The following is a 17,952-nucleotide window of genomic DNA, read 5'->3' as shown; positions in this document are numbered from 1 at the left end:
CACCGCCATGCTCCGGCCCTCCCTATGCTCCCCCTTCGCGCTCCTTTGTACTCCCGCCACTGATGCCCTCGTGCTACTGCATTGCCGCCGCTGGCGCGTCGCTCGTCGCCGGCCGCCGGACCTCCTCCTCTCCCGTCTCGCCCCGCCGACCCTCCTCCCCACCCGTCAGCCGGCCCGCCGCCTGCCCAAATGAGAAGAGAGAGAGAGAGGATGAAGGGAGAGAAGGGAAAGAGAGGGAGAGGGGTGATGACGTCGTCACGCTGACACATGGGGCCCACGTGGGTCCTATGCTAACTCAGCTGCCACGTGGGATAAAACTGGATCAAAAAATATAAAGTGAATCAGTTTTATAAGATGAGGATGACATATATCTGGTTTGGTGGTTGGAGGATGATTCGGTCGATAACAAGATGAGGGACATTTGATGTACTTTTTTTTTTTTGCATTTCGCCTGCTTATGGGTTGTGGGCGCTTGTGCACATATGCTTAGCACGGCCTGCTTAATGCATCGTTTGGCATGGCCACATGGGCCAAATCCCGGCTTTTCCTGGGATGGGCCGACCTGAGGCTAAATGTAAGCCTATCCCCACGGATGGGCCAGTAAATGAACTAAATTCCCGGCCCATTTACGATGGCATGTGTGGGCTCCCCGGTCTCCGCCGCCGTTCTCTGACATGCCATGCCATTCTCGCCGCGCCGCCTCCTCCGCCGCCTCCGCAGCATGCTCCCCTCCGCCGCCCCCGCCGCCGCCGCCGGAGAAGAAGAAGAAGAAGGCGAGCGGCGGCCGTGGGAGCCGCCCTTCGACGCGTCCCAGCCGGCGCCGCCCATCTCCTACCCCATCACCACGCTCGCGGCGCTCGCCTCCCGCGCCTACCTCTCCGAGGCCGGCAACTTCCACCTCCCCTTCAACCGCGCCTCCTCCTCGCCCCGGGCCGCGCCGCTCCCGCCCCGGCGCCGCATCCTCGCGTGCCACGACTTCCGGGGCGGGTACCGCGACGACGCGGCGCCGCAGGGGGGCCACGACCCGGGCGCCTACGCGCTCTGGCACTGGCACCTCATCGACGTTTTCGTCTACTTCTCACACTACCTCGTCACGCTCCCGCCGCCGTGCTGGGTCAACGCCGCCCACCTCCACGGCGTCAAGGTGTGCGCGCCCCCTCCCCAATCTCCAGCTTCTTGGGAGTTCTTGTTACTTCGATTGAGTGGATCGGGATCGGTTCTCGCATCCGCTCGATTGACGTTTGTTTCTGCTTGGCGGTCTGTGAGCGAAGGTTTTGGGGACGTTCATCACAGAGTGGGAGAAAGGTGCAGAGATCTGCGAGGAGATGCTTGCTACGGAGGCTTCTGCCCAAATGTATGCTGAAAGGCTAACAGAGCTGGCTGCTTACTTGGGCTTTGATGGCTGGCTGGTAATCACTTTCATGGTATCTTGAGTTTGATATTGTATTCTAAATGATACTTTTTGAGGAAAATATGCAATGTACCAACTGAAAAGATGATTCACGTTCATTAAATGAGATTTTGTGGAAGGTGGGAGTATGTAGAGAGAACAAAATATTTAAATTCACTGGTCACCTTAAGTGTGGAGAAATTTGTTTGATGGCATTTTATTAATCATCCATATTATTGGGCATGTATCTGTCACTGATACTGAATCATCTTTCAGATCAATATTGAGGTTAAACTCGACATACAATTCATTGATAACCTGAAAGAATTTATCAATCATCTAACCAAGACAATGCATGCTGCTGTTCCTGGATCATTAGTCATATGGTAGGGTTGATATTTCCTACTGTGTTATAAGAAGGCAGCTTTTAGATGTAAAACTTTGTTTGGTGAGTTGCTGTGTCTTTGACTTGGCTCTGCAGGTATGATGCAATTACTATAAAAGGTGCCCTTGACTGGCAGAATAAGCTTAACGAGTATAACAAGCCATTCTTTGACTTGTGTGATGGACTGTTTAGCAATTATACTTGGAAGGTAATCCTCTCTTTTCTTGTTCACCTTCTGCAAACTGAAACTATGGCCTGTTGAAATTCACATGACATCTCCAGGCAAAATATCCACAAGAATCAGCTGTAGTTGCTGGTGAAAGGAAGTACGACGTGTACATGGGTATTGATGTTTACGGACGAAACACTTTCGGTGGTGGTCAGTGGAATGTATGTGAAAGGATCTCCAAATTTTGTCTCGTAATGTTCTATTATCACCAAGACAATTACATGCATTGTTAACAGAAAACAACACCATATTCCTTTTTGTCTCTGCTTTAGACTGGCAACTGAATCAGTGAAGCCTTTCAGTGCAACTGTAACATTTTTCTTGCAAAATCAGCTGTTAAATAAATGACTTCTACACCAGAGCAGTAGATCATCCTTCTCTCCTTTACTTTTATTTCCATGTATTGTAAAATGTAAATGAATTCTATTCAACTTCTCACCTTCTATTTTCGGCTTAACTACCTATTGTTCTAGACCAATGTTGCCCTTGATCTACTCAAGAAAGATGATGTCTCAGCTGCCATATTTGCACCTGGATGGGTATATGAAACTAAGCAACCACCTAACTTTCGGACTGCACAAAATCGGTATTGAAGTGCTGGCTTCCTTCAATTGCATATTGCATATGCTCTTTCTGCTAAGTATTTGCCTAAAAATTATGCAGTTGGTGGGGTCTTGTTCAAGAATCATGGGGTGTTCTTCAGAGTTATCCAAAACAGTTGCCTTTTTACTCTGATTTTGATCAGGTAGATTCTCAGCATCAACTCATTGTTATTCTGGTACTAATTGTCTGAATACCATTCCTTTGTATAGCAGATGAGTCAATACTTGTATATCTTTATTCCTTAAAAAGAAGACTTGGTGATGGTGTTGGTATGCTGTATGATCATCCTCTGTGGTAGGACTCGTCTAGAACTCTAGATGTGTGTTGTTTGTAGATACTTTTTTTTTAATTACTGCATGTTCACATGTATATGGATGGGCAGGATGGCTGGTTGATTTAAATATTTATTTTAGATTTTAGGACCATTAATTTGGTATTTAAAATTATAATATATGATATACATGCTTATTTGGAAATGGTTGCAGCCAGGGCACTGTGTTATTATACTGAGAATTGTTCATGATAATTTATGTAGTAGCTATCTGCAAAACCTTTCCACTCATAAATGCATTGTTTAATGCGAACTTATAGAAACAAATAACTATTTGAAGATATGTTCTTCTAATAACACTCGGGTGCTCATCATGGATTGTCCATCTTCAGCAGCATGTACATGACAATTACTTCTTCAGGCATTAAAGTGCCATTATGCAATTTTTTTGTTGTTAAGTATTCTCCTCCACGGGGTTCTCAAACATCCAAATTTTCTATGTTCTCTTTTCCTTTTCTAATGTTTTGGCTTCTGAACCTCTACTTTCTTTCAGGGTCATGGTTACCAGGTATCAATTGAAGGGGTCAAAGTTTATGGTGCTCCATGGGACAATATTTCTTGCCAAAGTTTCCAGGTAGAGTGCTGTCAACAGATTTTGTAGAATCATCCCTTCTGTGTAATATTGTTTATAAGTTATGCTCTATACATCCTAGCATTTGCTCGATCTAAACAATTCCATATATACATACCCATACTGTGTGATTAGCAGTTACTTATTTGACTGATATGTTAATTATGACTTTTGTAAATATGGTTGTTACTACGTTCTCCAATAAAGAAAGGTTTTACATTCTGATGCTAAAACTTTTATTTTAGTAGCGTGACTAGCATCACCTGTCGTTTTTGTCTCAAGTTTGACGCTTTTCTATGAATTTCACTTCTCTCAACTCATTCATGTTATTGTGATCCATTTTTAGCCTATGCTGAAATATGCTGGAGATCGAGGTCTGCAAACTGTTATCAAGTAAGCTCATTTTTAGTTTAACATGCATTAGGGCACACAGACAATAGCCTATCTAGCTTGTTACTGACTGCTAGGCTATTAGCCTATCTTGCACTGTATTTCTTATGAAGTGGTATGGGAGAAGAAATAGAGAGCTTGTTGCTTGCATGAGTAACAATCGAGCTGTCTGATTAAGACGTGAATAATAACATAAGCATTATTGAAGGATGAACTTGTCATTTTGTCGGATCGTTTCCTAGAGAATGTGCAAGAATTTATTTACTATGCAGCTCTTTAGTAATTATATTCTCTTTCCTCTAGTAATTATCAGGAATATCCTTTCGTGAATTATGTTGTTTTGATTTCCTATAGTATTCTCAAATCTATTTTCTAATATTTGTTCTTGAAAAGAGAATCGGTTTACAATTTATTTGATGACCAATATTTGACTCATCATCTGCCTGCATTTTTGGTTTTTTTTCTCTTCTATAGCTTTATTATTTAAAATTAAACCTCTCCAGGTTTAAAATAAACAAAAACTAAACCTTGTATAACATTAGACAATGTCAGGTTTTTTGTGCCATGCTGTATGATAAGGATATCGCAAAATAACGAATTCAATATCATTTTATCTAAACATAATATTTCACACCAAAATGGAAGGATGTCAAGTTCATGTATCTGTCTCTTGAGGCTGCAAGTGCTGGTGTCCTGCAGTTTCCCTCTTTAGGGGCTGATTAGTTCCCTTCCTGAAATGAATGGCAAAGCTCCTGTGCCCTTAGTCCCTCACTATGAAAACAAAATGAGATGAAATAAATCCATTTTACACCCTGCACTTGAAAGTCTAGAAATCAGCCTGGAACTACAAAACTTGACTTTTTAGCTTTTACCACTCCAAACTCATGAAACCATTCAGTTTTTAGTGTTAGGCTGATTTTCCAAATTACATGTTTTCAGTTGGCATAGTAGCTCAACCCAGAAATAAGTCTTCACTAGCCCTGTGCCAACAAGAACTCACTGTCAGAAGGCTTAGGGATATATAGTGATGGCGAAATACAGTGATATGTAAATGCATGTCTGGACCGGTCAAGGGTTCCATGATAATTTAAGGTTATGTAATGGAGCATAACTGTCAGAAGGCTTAGGCATATAGGGAGGTAGGGATGGATTTGAGAATTGAGAGGTGTTGGAAACTTTCCCATAGTCAAATCTTTCATATTTTGTCCTACAACCATGCCATGAACAAATATAGCAGCAAATATGAACCAATTTTCATGTTATTTTCTGTGTAAGCATAAAGTATAAAAAAAATGGATGGACAACAGCTCACCAGCCTACTCTTGCTCTCTCTTTATTGCTTTGCTTGAGATGTATACAATAGTGGGAATACTCCTGAGTTTAATCAATTTATAGTGAGGAAGGTTATTCTACTAGACAGATACTCTATGAGTTACTATGTATCTTACTACTACATTTAGGAAAGGGTCCACGTAGATGAGATTCCTTGGGAAGGAATTATTCCACAACACTCTTCCTTGTGCACTTTTCCAATGTCATGCTCATGACTTATTACAAACTCCTAGGAAAACCCAGTGGTTGAAAAATGTTCAGTGCAGTGCAGAGATCACATGTGTAGTTCCCATATATTGCCCCATCAAAACCTTACATTAAATCAAATGAAAGGACAACACGTTACGAATCTGAATTCTATTCATATAGGCCAACTGAAATTGATACTGATGATAACTATTGGACAAAATAGTTCAGTTTCAGAATTACTTTTGGAGATCTTATGAGATCAGGACTTTAATACACTTGAAAATTGATGAGTAGTTTCGTGGAGATCATCGTAAAAAGGGAGAGAACAAACCATAGTAACTGTATTCTCCATAAGCTGTGATGATAATGTTGGACAGTAATATCTCCTTTTCTGGACAAGTGGCTGTTACTGATTTTGTAGTACTAGAAGTTTTGCTTCCTTTTGTCAAATTAATAAGAGAGCAAGTGAATTTTATGTCCCTGTACACTCCTTCCATCTAATTGTTAGTATTCTTTTCTGAATTATAACAAAATAGTTGCCACTTGATTCATAGTTTCGAGGATGAACCATACAGTGGAGGGAATTGTGTTACAGTGAAGGGAAGTCTCCAGCAGAATGAAATTTTCTCAGAACAGCTTTTTAATGGGGGCCTTTCCATGGAGGGGGAATCTGTATATGTGTTTTATTCAGTAAGCAATCTGTCTTTCCGTTTATACCATGCTATTTTAACTTTAGCCAAAAGATTATCTACCTTAGCCACATGTCCGCGTCATATTTTGGAAAAACAGAAGAAGCAAGCGAAGGCATATTTCTATTTAGATATTGCATCTTCTCTGAAAGAACGATACATGTGCATCTGTACCTTGGCATGCTATTTGTTTTAAGTTAGGCCTTTTTTTTCTTCTATACACATCTGCACCTTTGCATGCGATTTGTTTTAAGTTAGGCCTTATTTTTCTTCTGTTAAATGACCATCCCTGTTAACTGTAGGTAAAAGCCGATGAACGCTCTGGTTTAGGGTTGTCACTGGATTTGTCATCCGGAAACAATGAGAGCAGTTCCATTCTTATTGCTGATGACACAGCAGCATTCACAAGAAAGAAACAACACCGAAAATATGGCTCATATGTTAAAGCTGATAAGGCAGAACCACACACTCCAGTTCACCAAAATTGGGTTGTCTACAAAGCAACTATCCTGCCCAGTGCTGGCTTTACATTAACTGGGATCAACATAGTCTGCACAATGAAAACCACTAGCGGAACTGATCCAGAAACAGATGGAGATGGAAGCTCAGAAGCAGGTGCAAACAGATCATTGCATTACCATGCATCGCTTGGCCATGTTAGCATTCGAAACACTGAAGAAACAGAGTTCCCTCCAGCAAGATCATGGGTGACGGAAGGCGATTACATCTCCTGGTCGAATGGTTCAGATGAATCTAAACTTGCAAGCCTGAAAATCAGTTGGGAACTTGAAAATAAACAGCAGGCACCATTCATGAAGTACAATGTCTATGTTGAGAAGTTAACTGCAGACTCAAATGCAAAGGCTCCCAGAATTTTCCTTGGAGTTGCCAGCGTACAAGTCTTCTATGTATCTGACCTAGAGGTCCCCAGCGAAGTCACTGCTCTGAAATTTTTCATTCAACCGTGTGGGCGTGATGGGAGTTGCCAAGGACTGCACGAATGCCCAAAGTTCCATTTGGTTCCTGTTGATTCTGCCATGTAACATTTATCTGCCTACCTTGCTGTTTTCAGTACTCTATGTTTTCACATCATTTATCACGTTATATGTTTATAAACAGAATCGTTCAATGTGATCTTTCAATAAAGAGTAAATCATGTTGTTACCTACTTTCAAATTCAATTGTGATTTTACCCCCTCCTTTTAGGGTTTATGATTTTACCCTCACTTTTTTCAAATGAAGCTACCGTTTGCTCTCACTTTAGATGACCATTTGATGGGCCTAGAATAAGAGAGCGAAAAAAATTGATAAAATTACAGAGTAAATAGAAATGGACCACTAGGAATGAACGTGTACAATGGATTTATAGTTTCGAGTCTTGCGTAATTTTCAAACAATGGATATAGTCTGTTTTAAATGAAATAACCAAAAGAGAGACATGTTAAAATTAGAGAAAAAAATGGTTGTAAAATCTAATTTTAGTGCATTGTAACGGAATGTAATTGTATTGTAACTGTGTTTAACCAAGTGTAACTACAAGCTGGATATACAAGAACACAAATCCTGATGCAACATCCTATGGACGAAAAAGTGAAAAATAGGAGTCCAAAAACCTGTCGCAAGTGGAATAGCAAATCCATATTCTAGTGCAGGTTATGCCATACAATGCAAAATCTCCAACCATTGCAACAAGGTTAGTAGATGAAGACAAGGGCCAAGCAGATGGTGGATCTACGATGGATGGATTGTTCTTAACAAACCTAGATGCAAATCACTATTCAAATAACAAATTACTCTTACAAATTGACAACTAAGCGTCATGCTTAGAGTAGTAGCTTTGTGTAACAGAAATCCTATCTATCAGCGTTTCTGCCCTGCTACCCCAGGTTACAATAAGTTGATACACAACTAATTCAAACAGCAAGAAAATAATCTCGTGAAAACCTGGAGGAGAATAACTTTGTAGCATACTGTATCATTTTTCTGTACTACGAGTGCTTCATTTTCCAGCCTCCGTGTAGGTACCGGACCACATGTCAGCCAGCCACTGAAGTTAACTTAACAAAAATTCTCTAATTATTTGCCCAAATGTATGCTGCCATCGACAAATGACCAGTTCTATAAAGTCATCGACAAACATGAATTCTACAAAATGGCAAATGTCATTGTATAAATGCTTTTATCCCATTTTGCCGCCACCTTCAGATTATTGCCCTTGAACCTCCATTCAGCCCCTCTAAAAAGACCATTTTTCCTCTAGAATTGATAAGCACGGTGTGAGCATTTCCATTCTTTTGTACTGGCAATAAATAACAATATATTTACACTCATTATCTGCCAAATTTGCAAATGCAAAATTATTTGTAGAATTTGCATGTAAAATCTGTAAACACTTTTGCTATTCAATTATTTGCAGAATTTGCATATGCAAAGAGAAGTACTACAATATTGAGAGATCGTCCAATGAATATATATCATAGGAAAATGGGCAGACTGTTTTCCATATAAGCACCAATTTTCGCATTTTCCCAAAATGAAGGGTTTAAGTTTCACACTATAAGCCCAAGCTGTAGTAAATAGTACTCCCTCCATTCCATAATATATGGCACAACTACTTTTTAAAGTTGTTTCATAATATAAGACACGCAGAGGCGGATCCAACGTGGGTGTAAGGGGGACTCAAGTTCCTCCTACACCCACAAAACCCATAGATACCCCCCTAAGCCTCCCCTTCAATTTTTTCATCATAGTTGATAAGATAGGAGGTGCTAAAGGTCTCATAATAGTATTTTAGTATAGTTTAATACTAAGATTATGTGTTTATATCGGTGTACTCAGTATGTTGAGTCCCCCCAACTTTTTGTTTCTGGATCCGCTCCTGAAGACACGCATACATGCATGTCATTAACTAGCACCTCTTTTTCACTAAAATATTAGTATAATATTTAAATCCCACACCATCGAGTTCTCTAATTTTATTGGGTGCATGCATTCTATTTATTAGGGTAACCCAAACTATGAGGTGATAATAATTATTCCTTGGTCTTTGGGTTAAGAGTGGTTATGCTGAAATGGAGGGAGTACTAGTCATTACCAATCTATAAACAGTACTTAGCAAGCACAATACATGTTTGAGGCAGTAGCTTCCATAAACCTTAGCAAGCAAAGTACATGTGAAAACATCATTAAAGAGTAAACCGCACAGTATTCATATTATTAAAGAGTAAATTGCATTGTCAATACACCGAGCTTGGTATATCAAATTTCCATTTCTTATAGTACATTTTTAATTCTCCATAGACGTATGGAACCCCAACTCAGCCACTCTCGTTAAACTTAGGTCACGTTTGACATAACTGTGGATCCAAGAATCTAGCTCCACAAATCAAAGGATATGGATTAGCAATTACATTAATAACATTTAGATGAATCATTTTGTTCCCATTTTAGATTAAAAAAAGCTTTAAACCACTATAATTTTACATATAAACTTCAAATCCAGCATGAATCTGAGACTTGAAGTGGTGCCAAACATGGCCTTAAACTAAGTAAACATAAAACCGTCTACAAGATTCACAATCACAACCAAATAAGCACCAAATTTTTAAGGTGCTGAGAAACACTCTTGGGCCGGACAATCAATATTATGGCAATACAGTTCAGTTAAATAGGTCATAACACGAGATATGACAATTGATATTTGTTGTAGAAGGCGTCAACTAATTAATTACATCACATTTTCATGGCAGGTACAAGCTCAGAACTTGTCTATGGGGATACCATCTCTGACTACCTCATATGCGTCACGGCTGCGGGTCTTCTTCACACCAGCAGTGAAATGAACCTTCGATCCCTCAGTCTTGATGGCAGTCACCTTGGTCCAAACAAGCACTTTCGTCTTCAAGCCTTCGATATCAGAGAGCTTTCCCTTCTCCAGGTAGCCAGTCACACAGGTAAAGAATCGCAGAACAGACGAATCCTTGTACCCGACATCACAAGCTGAAGGAATGTACACGGTTAGCTTCTTTGTCTCCTCATTGAACTCATAGTTAGTAGCATCCCTTGGGAAGAGGCCCGCCGGCATGTCATATTCCTTGAGAAGGTCTGGCAATGCTTTCTGCATCTTCCCTGAGACCAAAACATGTTTATTACTCACAATCAGATATAAGTCTACTTGGGAAAAATGTCATAAACATAAGAAAAAATGGCCTACATGCCTTCAACGTGGAATGTGTAGGTAATATGCATGGATGCCATCTTTAACTTTTGTATATATCGCTGCCCATAGCAATATTATTTGAGTTGCTTCATAAGTGATAAAATTTGTTAACTCTAGCTGAAGGGATGCAACGGCCATTTGAGTAGAGAAATAATGCAAAACTAAGTAAGAAGTGTAAGTTGTGTTTGTTTCCTTCTGTTTCTCTACAAACTAGATATCGGCGTATAATTCATCCTGTTCATATGTTATTTCTAAGGATACGCACATTGGGCGGTACAGCTAGTTGCTATATCTTATTTTTGTTGAGCTAGATAATGGATGGCATATATTGATTGATGTCCATCTGTTTATGTGTGCCATACAGCATATTGAATGGTGCAGCTATTTGCTACATCACATTTTTGTTAGAAATTCAATAATACAGAATACACATAGATACCTTTGATCTTGTTCACCATCCATTTAGCTCCTGTTCCAATGCTTGTAGAGATTGACTGTATTCAATATGTAAATAGTAATGTTAGAACTTACACTGCATAATTTGGCTTATCCTAGCAGAATCTGGAACTCAGATAGTGAAATGCCATACTTACCAAAAACGTCTTATACACTACATTTATAATCATGGTAACGAATATCAAAAGGAAGCTATTAAAATGTAGTATTCCAAAAATAGAATCCTGACATGCTTCATATAACTAATAAGTGCCATATAGAAATGACAGTGAGCACGATTACAATGCTTTAGCTTAGTTCACTTTGCATGCTCTGGTAAGATTCAAGAATCATGATGTGCTATAATAGAAGCGAAGAAACTTGGTACTCCAGTTACGCATCAACTCTCAAGTCAACTGTACAATTCATCCTATAACGAACAAGCAGAAATAGACTAGCAAAAGAATTTGCAGCTTAATTGACTAAGACCTACATATTATCCCCACCATCACTACCAGCTAATATGGAGCAATGACCCTTGTATTTTCACAAGTCAAGGACTCAGGAGTCAAACCAACTTCCTCCAGTCACTGACTTCCTCCCATGTAGATATAACTGCAATTATCTACTTCACAAACACCTACAGCGCAGTGCCAACCATAATCAGATCATCATATCCACTGCACACCTTCATTCAATACGGACTTAGGCATGATCCTTTCATTGCTGCATATTCAACCTTTTCATTTGATACCATGTAGTTATTTGATGGTCTAGCCCCTGACCGGTTGTCATAGTGTTAATCTATACTCAATATACCAGGAACTATGCAATTATAGCTTCTGGCTACCAAGCATTGGAAGGTCAGTTGGAGAAATGATTGATAACTTTTAAGTATAAACAATGTTTTATTTTTTAGAATGCCCATGCCCATGCTAATGGAATAAGTAGATTTCTAGTTAAGTATGCTTTCATGATGAGACCATGCAGAAGTGCAGCCCAAAGGGACAAAAGAATCTAAAATCAAAATAGAATCACTTAACATGTTCAAATGTGATGCCTTTACTGGATTAGTTCATTTATTTATTGATGATTCATGAGTAATTAGTTTATCTTCTGACATACAAAGTTTCAAGATGGTCCCTGTATTCTGAGTCAAAGTCAGTATTGTGTCAAAGTTCTAGACACGTGAAATACATTTTAATGTAAGAAAGTATTTAATGTGCCGACGAGGGCTAGGGAAGATTGTGGCATCGAGAGCTTGGAAACAAAGTAGCTAGGGGATTTGATGCAGGGATTTGCATTGTGATGGCCAGTAAAATAGAAGGGGATCTTTGCAAAACTGCCCTTGCAACGGTGTCAGCACCTCCGCGTCGGCATGCCACGTCATCAGTCAAAGCGTGTCGTGGCTGTTTCGGACTACTGATGGACGCTGAATCGAGTTTAGGGGGCTAATAATGCATTTTGAGAATTTGGGGACCTAGATGACACACCTGCACAAGTTTAGGGACCACCCATGCACTTCACTCTTTAATATTTTCTAGTTGTGATGTAAGAAAGTATTTAGTGCTTTTTGTTTGTTATGTTGATCATAGTCGTAGCAAGGTCAGTTCATATAGATCTATAAGAGGATATATTGGGAATCGTTTATACATTATTAGCCAGTTTAATAATAATGTCATGAAGAAGCATCAGGTAGTGAATCTCGTGTTTCTTGCTTGTTGCTTCTACCCTATTTCCCTTGATTCTGACAGGAAACGATGTTTAGATACTGTAGTCAACTATTGAAGCCAGTACTATACTTCATGATGCGGTACAGTTCACGCCAAAATTGGAAGTTTGGTTGAAATTGAAACGATGTGACGGAAAAGTTGGAAGTTTATGTGTGTAGAAAAGTTTTGACGTGATGGAAAAGTTGGAAGTTTGAAGAAAAATTTTGGAACTAAACTCGGCCCTTGTACAACTCTTGATTTCATGTAAAGTTGTCTGCAAATTTTTATGCACATATTACTGTTTTTATCGGAAAAAAACATAATACTGGACTTTGACTATGAACCTTTCAATTAACAACTATTCATTACTCCCCAAAAATGAATGAGGGACATTTTGTTAATGAAATGACTAACCAACTAAGACCTAATCCAACACAGCAAGATGCTGCTGATCAGGCCACAGGGCGGCGCACGGCATTCATTATCATCAGTCGTCCACATTAGTAGCAAGATGCTGCTACTAACAGCACAACCTGGACGGTGACAATTTCTACTAACCGCCGCCTTGAATTCCACTCGATGCCCTTCCCTGTATCAGCGGCATCCGCTTCAACTAAAAGCTCCAACACAATCAACGAAACACATTCGGCAATCTTTGCCACCGGATCGATCAATCTTCTCCACACATTGACATTGGAGACCAACCCCTTATACAGGTGACTCCATCCGAACCACTCCATACGCTAAATCCGCAGCAATCTAAACTCTTCCTGAAGAAACCATCTACCGCGCAAGATTAACCAACCACTCGACGACCAATGCAAGCCGACAATTTCAATTTAACAAGAAAACAAGAAAAGATTCTGGGTGGAAAAGGAGAAAAGATCTGAGTAGTAGGATGGGGAGTGGTTTACGCTGATGTCGTCGCCGATGGAGTCGATCTCCTTGCTCGCCCTCTTGCTGAACCAGTAGCTCCCCACCTTGTTCAGCACCTGGTCCATCTCCCCCCTCTCTCCAATCCAAATCCAAATCCCCAATCCGCCTCCACGAATCCAACCGAAATTGGGGGGAGATTGGAATGAGGAAGAAGAAGCAGCCGCTGCTACCCACCCGCCGGGTTCTCCTCTCTTCAAGTGAGCCGTGCGTGCGGCGGGGGGCGCGTGCACCCGGTGTATGGACCCGAGTGAATCTTCTCCGTTCGTCGGCGCCTCGAGATCCGTGACGCGGGCGGTGGTTCGTGGACCGGGCCTACCTGCCCACGAGTTCGAGGCCACAGCTGATGATTGCGGAGGAGGACGAGGGGGGAGACGAGAGTGACGTGGCATCTATTTTACCCCCGGATTTTTTTTCAAGAGGGAAAGTGACGTGGCATCTGCTCGGGGCGCTAGATGGGCTTGGGCTTTCGTTGTCGCGGCCCAGCAAGGCCCATCGGTGTCAGGACGGTATATAAGCAGCTCGGAACGCAAACCCTAGCCCTCGAGGTGAAGGAGCGCACTGCGAAGCGAACCCTTCTCCGCCGCCTCCGCTCTTCGCTGCACGGTGCTAGCTCGCCGCCGTCCGTCTCGCGCGCCTCAAGGTAAAACCAACTCTCCTTGTTCGTTAGTCTAGCGAGTGAGTATGTATCAGTATTGCCATCTCGACTTGTTCGCACGGAAATGAAATTTGCATCCGCGTCTTTGGTGTGCTGTGTGGGGGGGGATAGATCATGGGTGTATCTGTGTTGAGATGGTGTAGTTTGTTTATTTATTTTTCCTCAGGGAGCACTAGCGTGGGTAGATTGTATCCTGCACTCATCTCTATGGATTGCCTAGGCTATGCGAGATTTGTTTGTTTGGCTTTGGAATGTTGTTTCCTTTCAAGAGCTTGCCAAAGTATGAGTTGAGATTGTGGTGCGTTTTGTGAAGTGCGTGTTCTAGAGTTGGTCAATTGGGACCTCCTCCTAAGGCTGGCACAATCTGCCTGCTTCTGTGGAGAAACGTCGTGAACATGTACGATTTTGTTGCTGGTGTTAAATTAGTAGTTTTAGATGGGACGAATTATCTCTTTGTTGCTGCATGATGGCATGCTTCAAAACCACCAACCACTTGTGCTAGGTGAAAACAAAAGATGCGCCTTATTTTCACCTGACATTCCGGGAAGCTTGTCAAATTGGCCTTCTCTTTAAATTTTCATGGTGCTATCACGCGGCTTTCACTTGTCTTTTTTATGGTTTTCTTCGTCCAATCGGTTAAAGTCACAATTTAGTACCATTTGCAGTCAGGGATTGATTTTGCGTTCACTACAGGGTTATCACAAGATGTATACAGCAAGGAGGAAGATCCAGAAGGACAAGGGTCTGGAGCCAACTGAGTTTGAGGACACTGTTGCTCAGGTTATTTTATTTCCTCTGAATTCATTGATTGGCTTATTTAGCATTTGAAACTCTGGATCTTAACTATCTGTGGGGGACAGGCATTTTTTGACCTTGAGAATGGGAATCAGGAGCTGAAGAGTGACTTGAAGGACCTTTACATCAATGGAGCAGTGTATGTGCTTTGCCACAAATTTATTTGAAAAACTGTGACTTGTTTGTTCTGGTTGCCGTCAATGGACCTTTTCTCTGAACTTTTTTGTTCTGGTTGCAGTCAGATGGATTTACCTGGCAACAGGAAGGCTGTTATTATTTATGTTCCATACAGGCTGCGGAAGGCATATAAGAAGATCCATGTGAGGCTTGTTAGGGAACTTGAGAAGAAATTCAGTGGGAAGGTAAATTTCTAAATGCATAATCCATGATTTGCAGCACTTATTTTGTAGAATTATTTTCACTTCTGACAAATTATGCACTGACCGTTTCTCTTGGATATGTAAAGTCTGAAGTCTGAACATTTGCCATAACTTATTGATGCAGTTTCCTGGACAAATTTCACTAAAAGTCAACAATAGACACCTTGCTTTAACCTGGTAAAAAGAGCATAGTAAATACAAAAGGAAAAAGTCTATACCATTCTCGTGGTTGTCTATACATAGGCCCTCTTTGTTTAGGCTTAGGCTTATTGGCCTAGACTTTTAAGTCAGCTTATTGGCTTATATGATTTATAAGCCAGTGGATTTAATGTCCTACGTTTAGTGGTGGAGTCATACATCTATCTCATATAAGCCAAAAAAGCTTCTCCAACCTAGCTTTTGGCTTAATAGTGTTAGAGTGGCTTATGGCTTCAAAAAAGCCAAATGAAAAAGCTGCTTGTTTGTTTTGGCTTAGACTTTTTGACTTATAAGTTGGCTTATAAGCCTAAACAAAGAGGGCCTAAGTAGTTTGAGAACTTATTCTATCCAGTGTCGGAATTGAGGGATGATAACCTGAATTCCAACTTTTGTTTGTTATAGGGAAACCAGCTTAACTGCTCAGTACAACTTTTTATTCCAGATGCTAACTGCAATTTTTTTGTGCTAATAAAGATGTCCATCAAGAATACCCAGCTGTAATTCTGAGTTTCTGCCAATTATATTCTGAGCTTTAGACTTGTTACTATCTTCCTTGAAGTTAATCATTGTGCAATTTACTCTAGCTTTCTTATTATTTCTGCTAACACTCTTGCTGGATGTCATGACAATATTTTTTGATTGCTAATTTGATATAGGATGTGGTTCTGGTTGCAACTAGAAGAATAGTGAGGCCCCCAAAGAAAGGCTCAGCTGTTGTTCGCCCTCGTACCCGCACACTTACTGCTGTTCATGATGGCATCTTGGAGGATGTTGTGTATCCAGCAGAGATTGTTGGGAAGCGTGTCAGATACCACTTGGATGGTAGAAAAATCATGAAGGTTTGTGTTTATATCATGAACATATAGCTATGAGCTGTTGGACTCTAGTTTTTCTTGAGTTGGAATTTGTGACAGTTTATTGTTTGCCCCTTTTTGTATGACTGCATGTTTTCTCTTGAACATTTCTAGTACCTACGATTTTACTGACTCTGTAGAAGAGATTCATCTTCCTTTCAAGTAGTAGGTATAAGAAACTTCTTTTCCTCAAGAAATGCAGAGATGTGTTTCTCAAAGCATGTTCCCTTTGCACCTCAAATTTTAGATGGGAGTGTTTTCTATCTATTACGGTTAACTGATTTGCGCTTTTTATGTTTGAAATCGAGATGTTATTATTACAAATGCCTTACTGATCCAATTGTTCCTATATTGATGTGGTCATTTTAGTGTTTGTTTTTGTGATTTTTAACACTAGCCCTCATGAAATTCTCAATATCTGCACGGTTTATTCATTTATTTTACCTTAGCTGTATTTCAAACATAATCACGGGCGCTAATGATTTTTATGCTGTCTCGCTGAATTCAAACAACGCTGACCTTGTATGAACTTGTGCTGCAGATCTTCCTGGACCCAAAGGAGCGCAACAACACCGAGTACAAGCTCGACACTTTCAGCTCTGTCTACAGGAGGCTCTGTGGGAAGGACGTCGTGTTCGACTACCCCATGACCGAGACTGCGTAAACCATGTCATAGTTAGTCGACGGCTATCTTTGGCCGCAAATGCTGCTACTCTTCCTAAAATAGACTATAACTGTGGTTTCCTATATGCGAAAAGTTTTGACAGTCCTGTGATCTGCATATCTGATTGCTAGAACTGGTTTAAATTGTTCAGGTGTTTTCCAACTGCAGTTGTAGAACTTGTTGCTTTGTTCAATGGTAGTATTTTCAACGTGCAAAATAATCTCCCAAATGTTTCAGATTTGTTATTGTTGATGGGTAGGGTAACATGCAGCTGAGCTTTGAAAAGAGAAGATGGTACTTCCTTCACATCTCTTGATGAGGAGATTTGCTGGTCAGCAGACCGTCGAAGGTTTTGGTGTGATTTTAAGTACAGGGTCAATAGATCGATTGGTAAACGCTGCTCTAGTAAAACATAAACACAACAAAGTTTGATTCGCTATTTTTTGCAGCCTGCTGTGGATTTTTTTTTTTTTGCTTTTGTAGAATTTCATTTAACATTTACAATAATAATGTCTTTCTGGATGAGTACTGCTAGACATCCGACCCCGTCTCCTATGCCAATCAATTCACTCCGTCTCCATACGAGTCAACTGCTCTTCGTCGTGAGCCTTGACCATACGTTATAGCTGAGACTTGAGGGCATGTTTGGATAGAGGTATTCTAGTCTCCCTCACATCGGAGGATGTTGGGACACTAATTATTAAACGTAGATTATTGATAAAAATCTATTTCATAACCTTGGATTATTTGCGAGACGAATCTACTTAGTCTAATTAATCGATGAGTACCCTATGTGATGCTAAATATGTGTTAATTATGGATTAATTAGGCTTAAAAAATTTGTCTTGCGAATTAGCTCTTATTTATGCAATTAGTTTTATAAGTAGTTTATGTTTAATACTCTAAATTAGTGTCCAAACATCACCACCTGAATCAAGATGGCTAGTTTAGAGGCCTATTCACTTTGATGCTATTTTCAACCATACATTTTTTTT

The 17,952-nt window shown here is 40.4% G+C and overlaps 3 protein-coding genes across 4 annotated transcripts; 2 read left to right on the top strand and 1 right to left on the bottom strand.

Annotated features, from left to right (window-relative positions):
* The first annotated feature begins 658 nt into the window (after window positions 1-658).
* Window positions 659-7,277, top strand: LOC4338487 (cytosolic endo-beta-N-acetylglucosaminidase 1). Of its 2 annotated transcripts, none has more exons than XM_015785021.3 (11): window positions 659-1,144; window positions 1,272-1,409; window positions 1,667-1,776; window positions 1,872-1,983; window positions 2,058-2,165; window positions 2,478-2,590; window positions 2,668-2,749; window positions 3,432-3,512; window positions 3,856-3,902; window positions 5,975-6,110; window positions 6,412-7,277. In XM_015785021.3, the coding sequence occupies exons 1-11, from the start codon at window positions 680-682 to the stop codon at window positions 7,150-7,152; spliced, it is 2,133 nt and encodes a 710-aa protein (XP_015640507.1). In that variant the 5' UTR covers window positions 659-679; the 3' UTR covers window positions 7,153-7,277. The 2 variants fall into 2 exon arrangements, with proteins under 2 accessions (XP_015640507.1, XP_015640506.1); XM_015785020.3 differs by having other exon boundaries at window positions 2,058-2,195.
* A 2,422-nt stretch (window positions 7,278-9,699) lies between these two features.
* On the bottom strand, window positions 9,700-13,576 carry LOC4338486 (uncharacterized protein At5g01610). Its single transcript, XM_015784468.3, has 3 exons — window positions 13,390-13,576; window positions 10,768-10,822; window positions 9,700-10,237 (listed from the first exon to the last, which is right to left on the bottom strand). The coding sequence occupies exons 1-3, from the start codon at window positions 13,474-13,476 to the stop codon at window positions 9,867-9,869; spliced, it is 513 nt and encodes a 170-aa protein (XP_015639954.1). The 5' UTR covers window positions 13,477-13,576; the 3' UTR covers window positions 9,700-9,866.
* Window positions 13,577-13,950: 374 nt separating this feature from the next.
* On the top strand, window positions 13,951-17,396 carry LOC4338485 (40S ribosomal protein S7-like). Its single transcript, NM_001402518.1, has 6 exons — window positions 13,951-14,051; window positions 14,760-14,846; window positions 14,927-15,000; window positions 15,100-15,223; window positions 16,096-16,278; window positions 16,835-17,396. The coding sequence occupies exons 2-6, from the start codon at window positions 14,772-14,774 to the stop codon at window positions 16,955-16,957; spliced, it is 579 nt and encodes a 192-aa protein (NP_001389447.1). The 5' UTR covers window positions 13,951-14,051; window positions 14,760-14,771; the 3' UTR covers window positions 16,958-17,396.
* Window positions 17,397-17,952: the final 556 nt, after the last annotated feature.

The sequence above is a fragment of the Oryza sativa genome, chromosome 5, assembly GCF_034140825.1.
Source record: "Oryza sativa Japonica Group chromosome 5, ASM3414082v1".
Lineage (NCBI taxonomy): Eukaryota > Viridiplantae > Streptophyta > Magnoliopsida > Poales > Poaceae > Oryza > Oryza sativa.
This window is presented reverse-complemented; position numbering and strand designations above follow the sequence as displayed.

What these genes read in the sequence shown, in the direction of transcription:
- LOC4338486 (XM_015784468.3), bottom strand. Translation starts at nt 13,476, where the DNA reads ATGGACCAGGTGCTGAACAAGGTGGGGAGCTACTGGTTCAGCAAGAGG. An exon ending in CCATCGGCGACGACATCAGC is followed by an intron (nt 10,823 to 13,389) that starts GTAAACCACTCC and finishes TATTGAATACAG; the next exon opens with TCAATCTCTACAAGCATTGG. An exon ending in GATGGTGAACAAGATCAAAG is followed by an intron (nt 10,238 to 10,767) that starts GTATCTATGTGT and finishes TTTTGGTCTCAG; the next exon opens with GGAAGATGCAGAAAGCATTG.
- LOC4338487 (XM_015785020.3), top strand. Translation starts at nt 680, where the DNA reads ATGCCATTCTCGCCGCGCCGCCTCCTCCGCCGCCTCCGCAGCATGCTC. An exon ending in CCCACCTCCACGGCGTCAAG is followed by an intron (nt 1,145 to 1,271) that starts GTGTGCGCGCCC and finishes CTGTGAGCGAAG; the next exon opens with GTTTTGGGGACGTTCATCAC. An exon ending in TTTACTCTGATTTTGATCAG is followed by an intron (nt 2,750 to 3,431) that starts GTAGATTCTCAG and finishes ACTTTCTTTCAG; the next exon opens with GGTCATGGTTACCAGGTATC.
- LOC4338485 (NM_001402518.1), top strand. Translation starts at nt 14,772, where the DNA reads ATGTATACAGCAAGGAGGAAGATCCAGAAGGACAAGGGTCTGGAGCCA. An exon ending in TTGAGGACACTGTTGCTCAG is followed by an intron (nt 14,847 to 14,926) that starts GTTATTTTATTT and finishes TGTGGGGGACAG; the next exon opens with GCATTTTTTGACCTTGAGAA. An exon ending in ATGGTAGAAAAATCATGAAG is followed by an intron (nt 16,279 to 16,834) that starts GTTTGTGTTTAT and finishes CTTGTGCTGCAG; the next exon opens with ATCTTCCTGGACCCAAAGGA.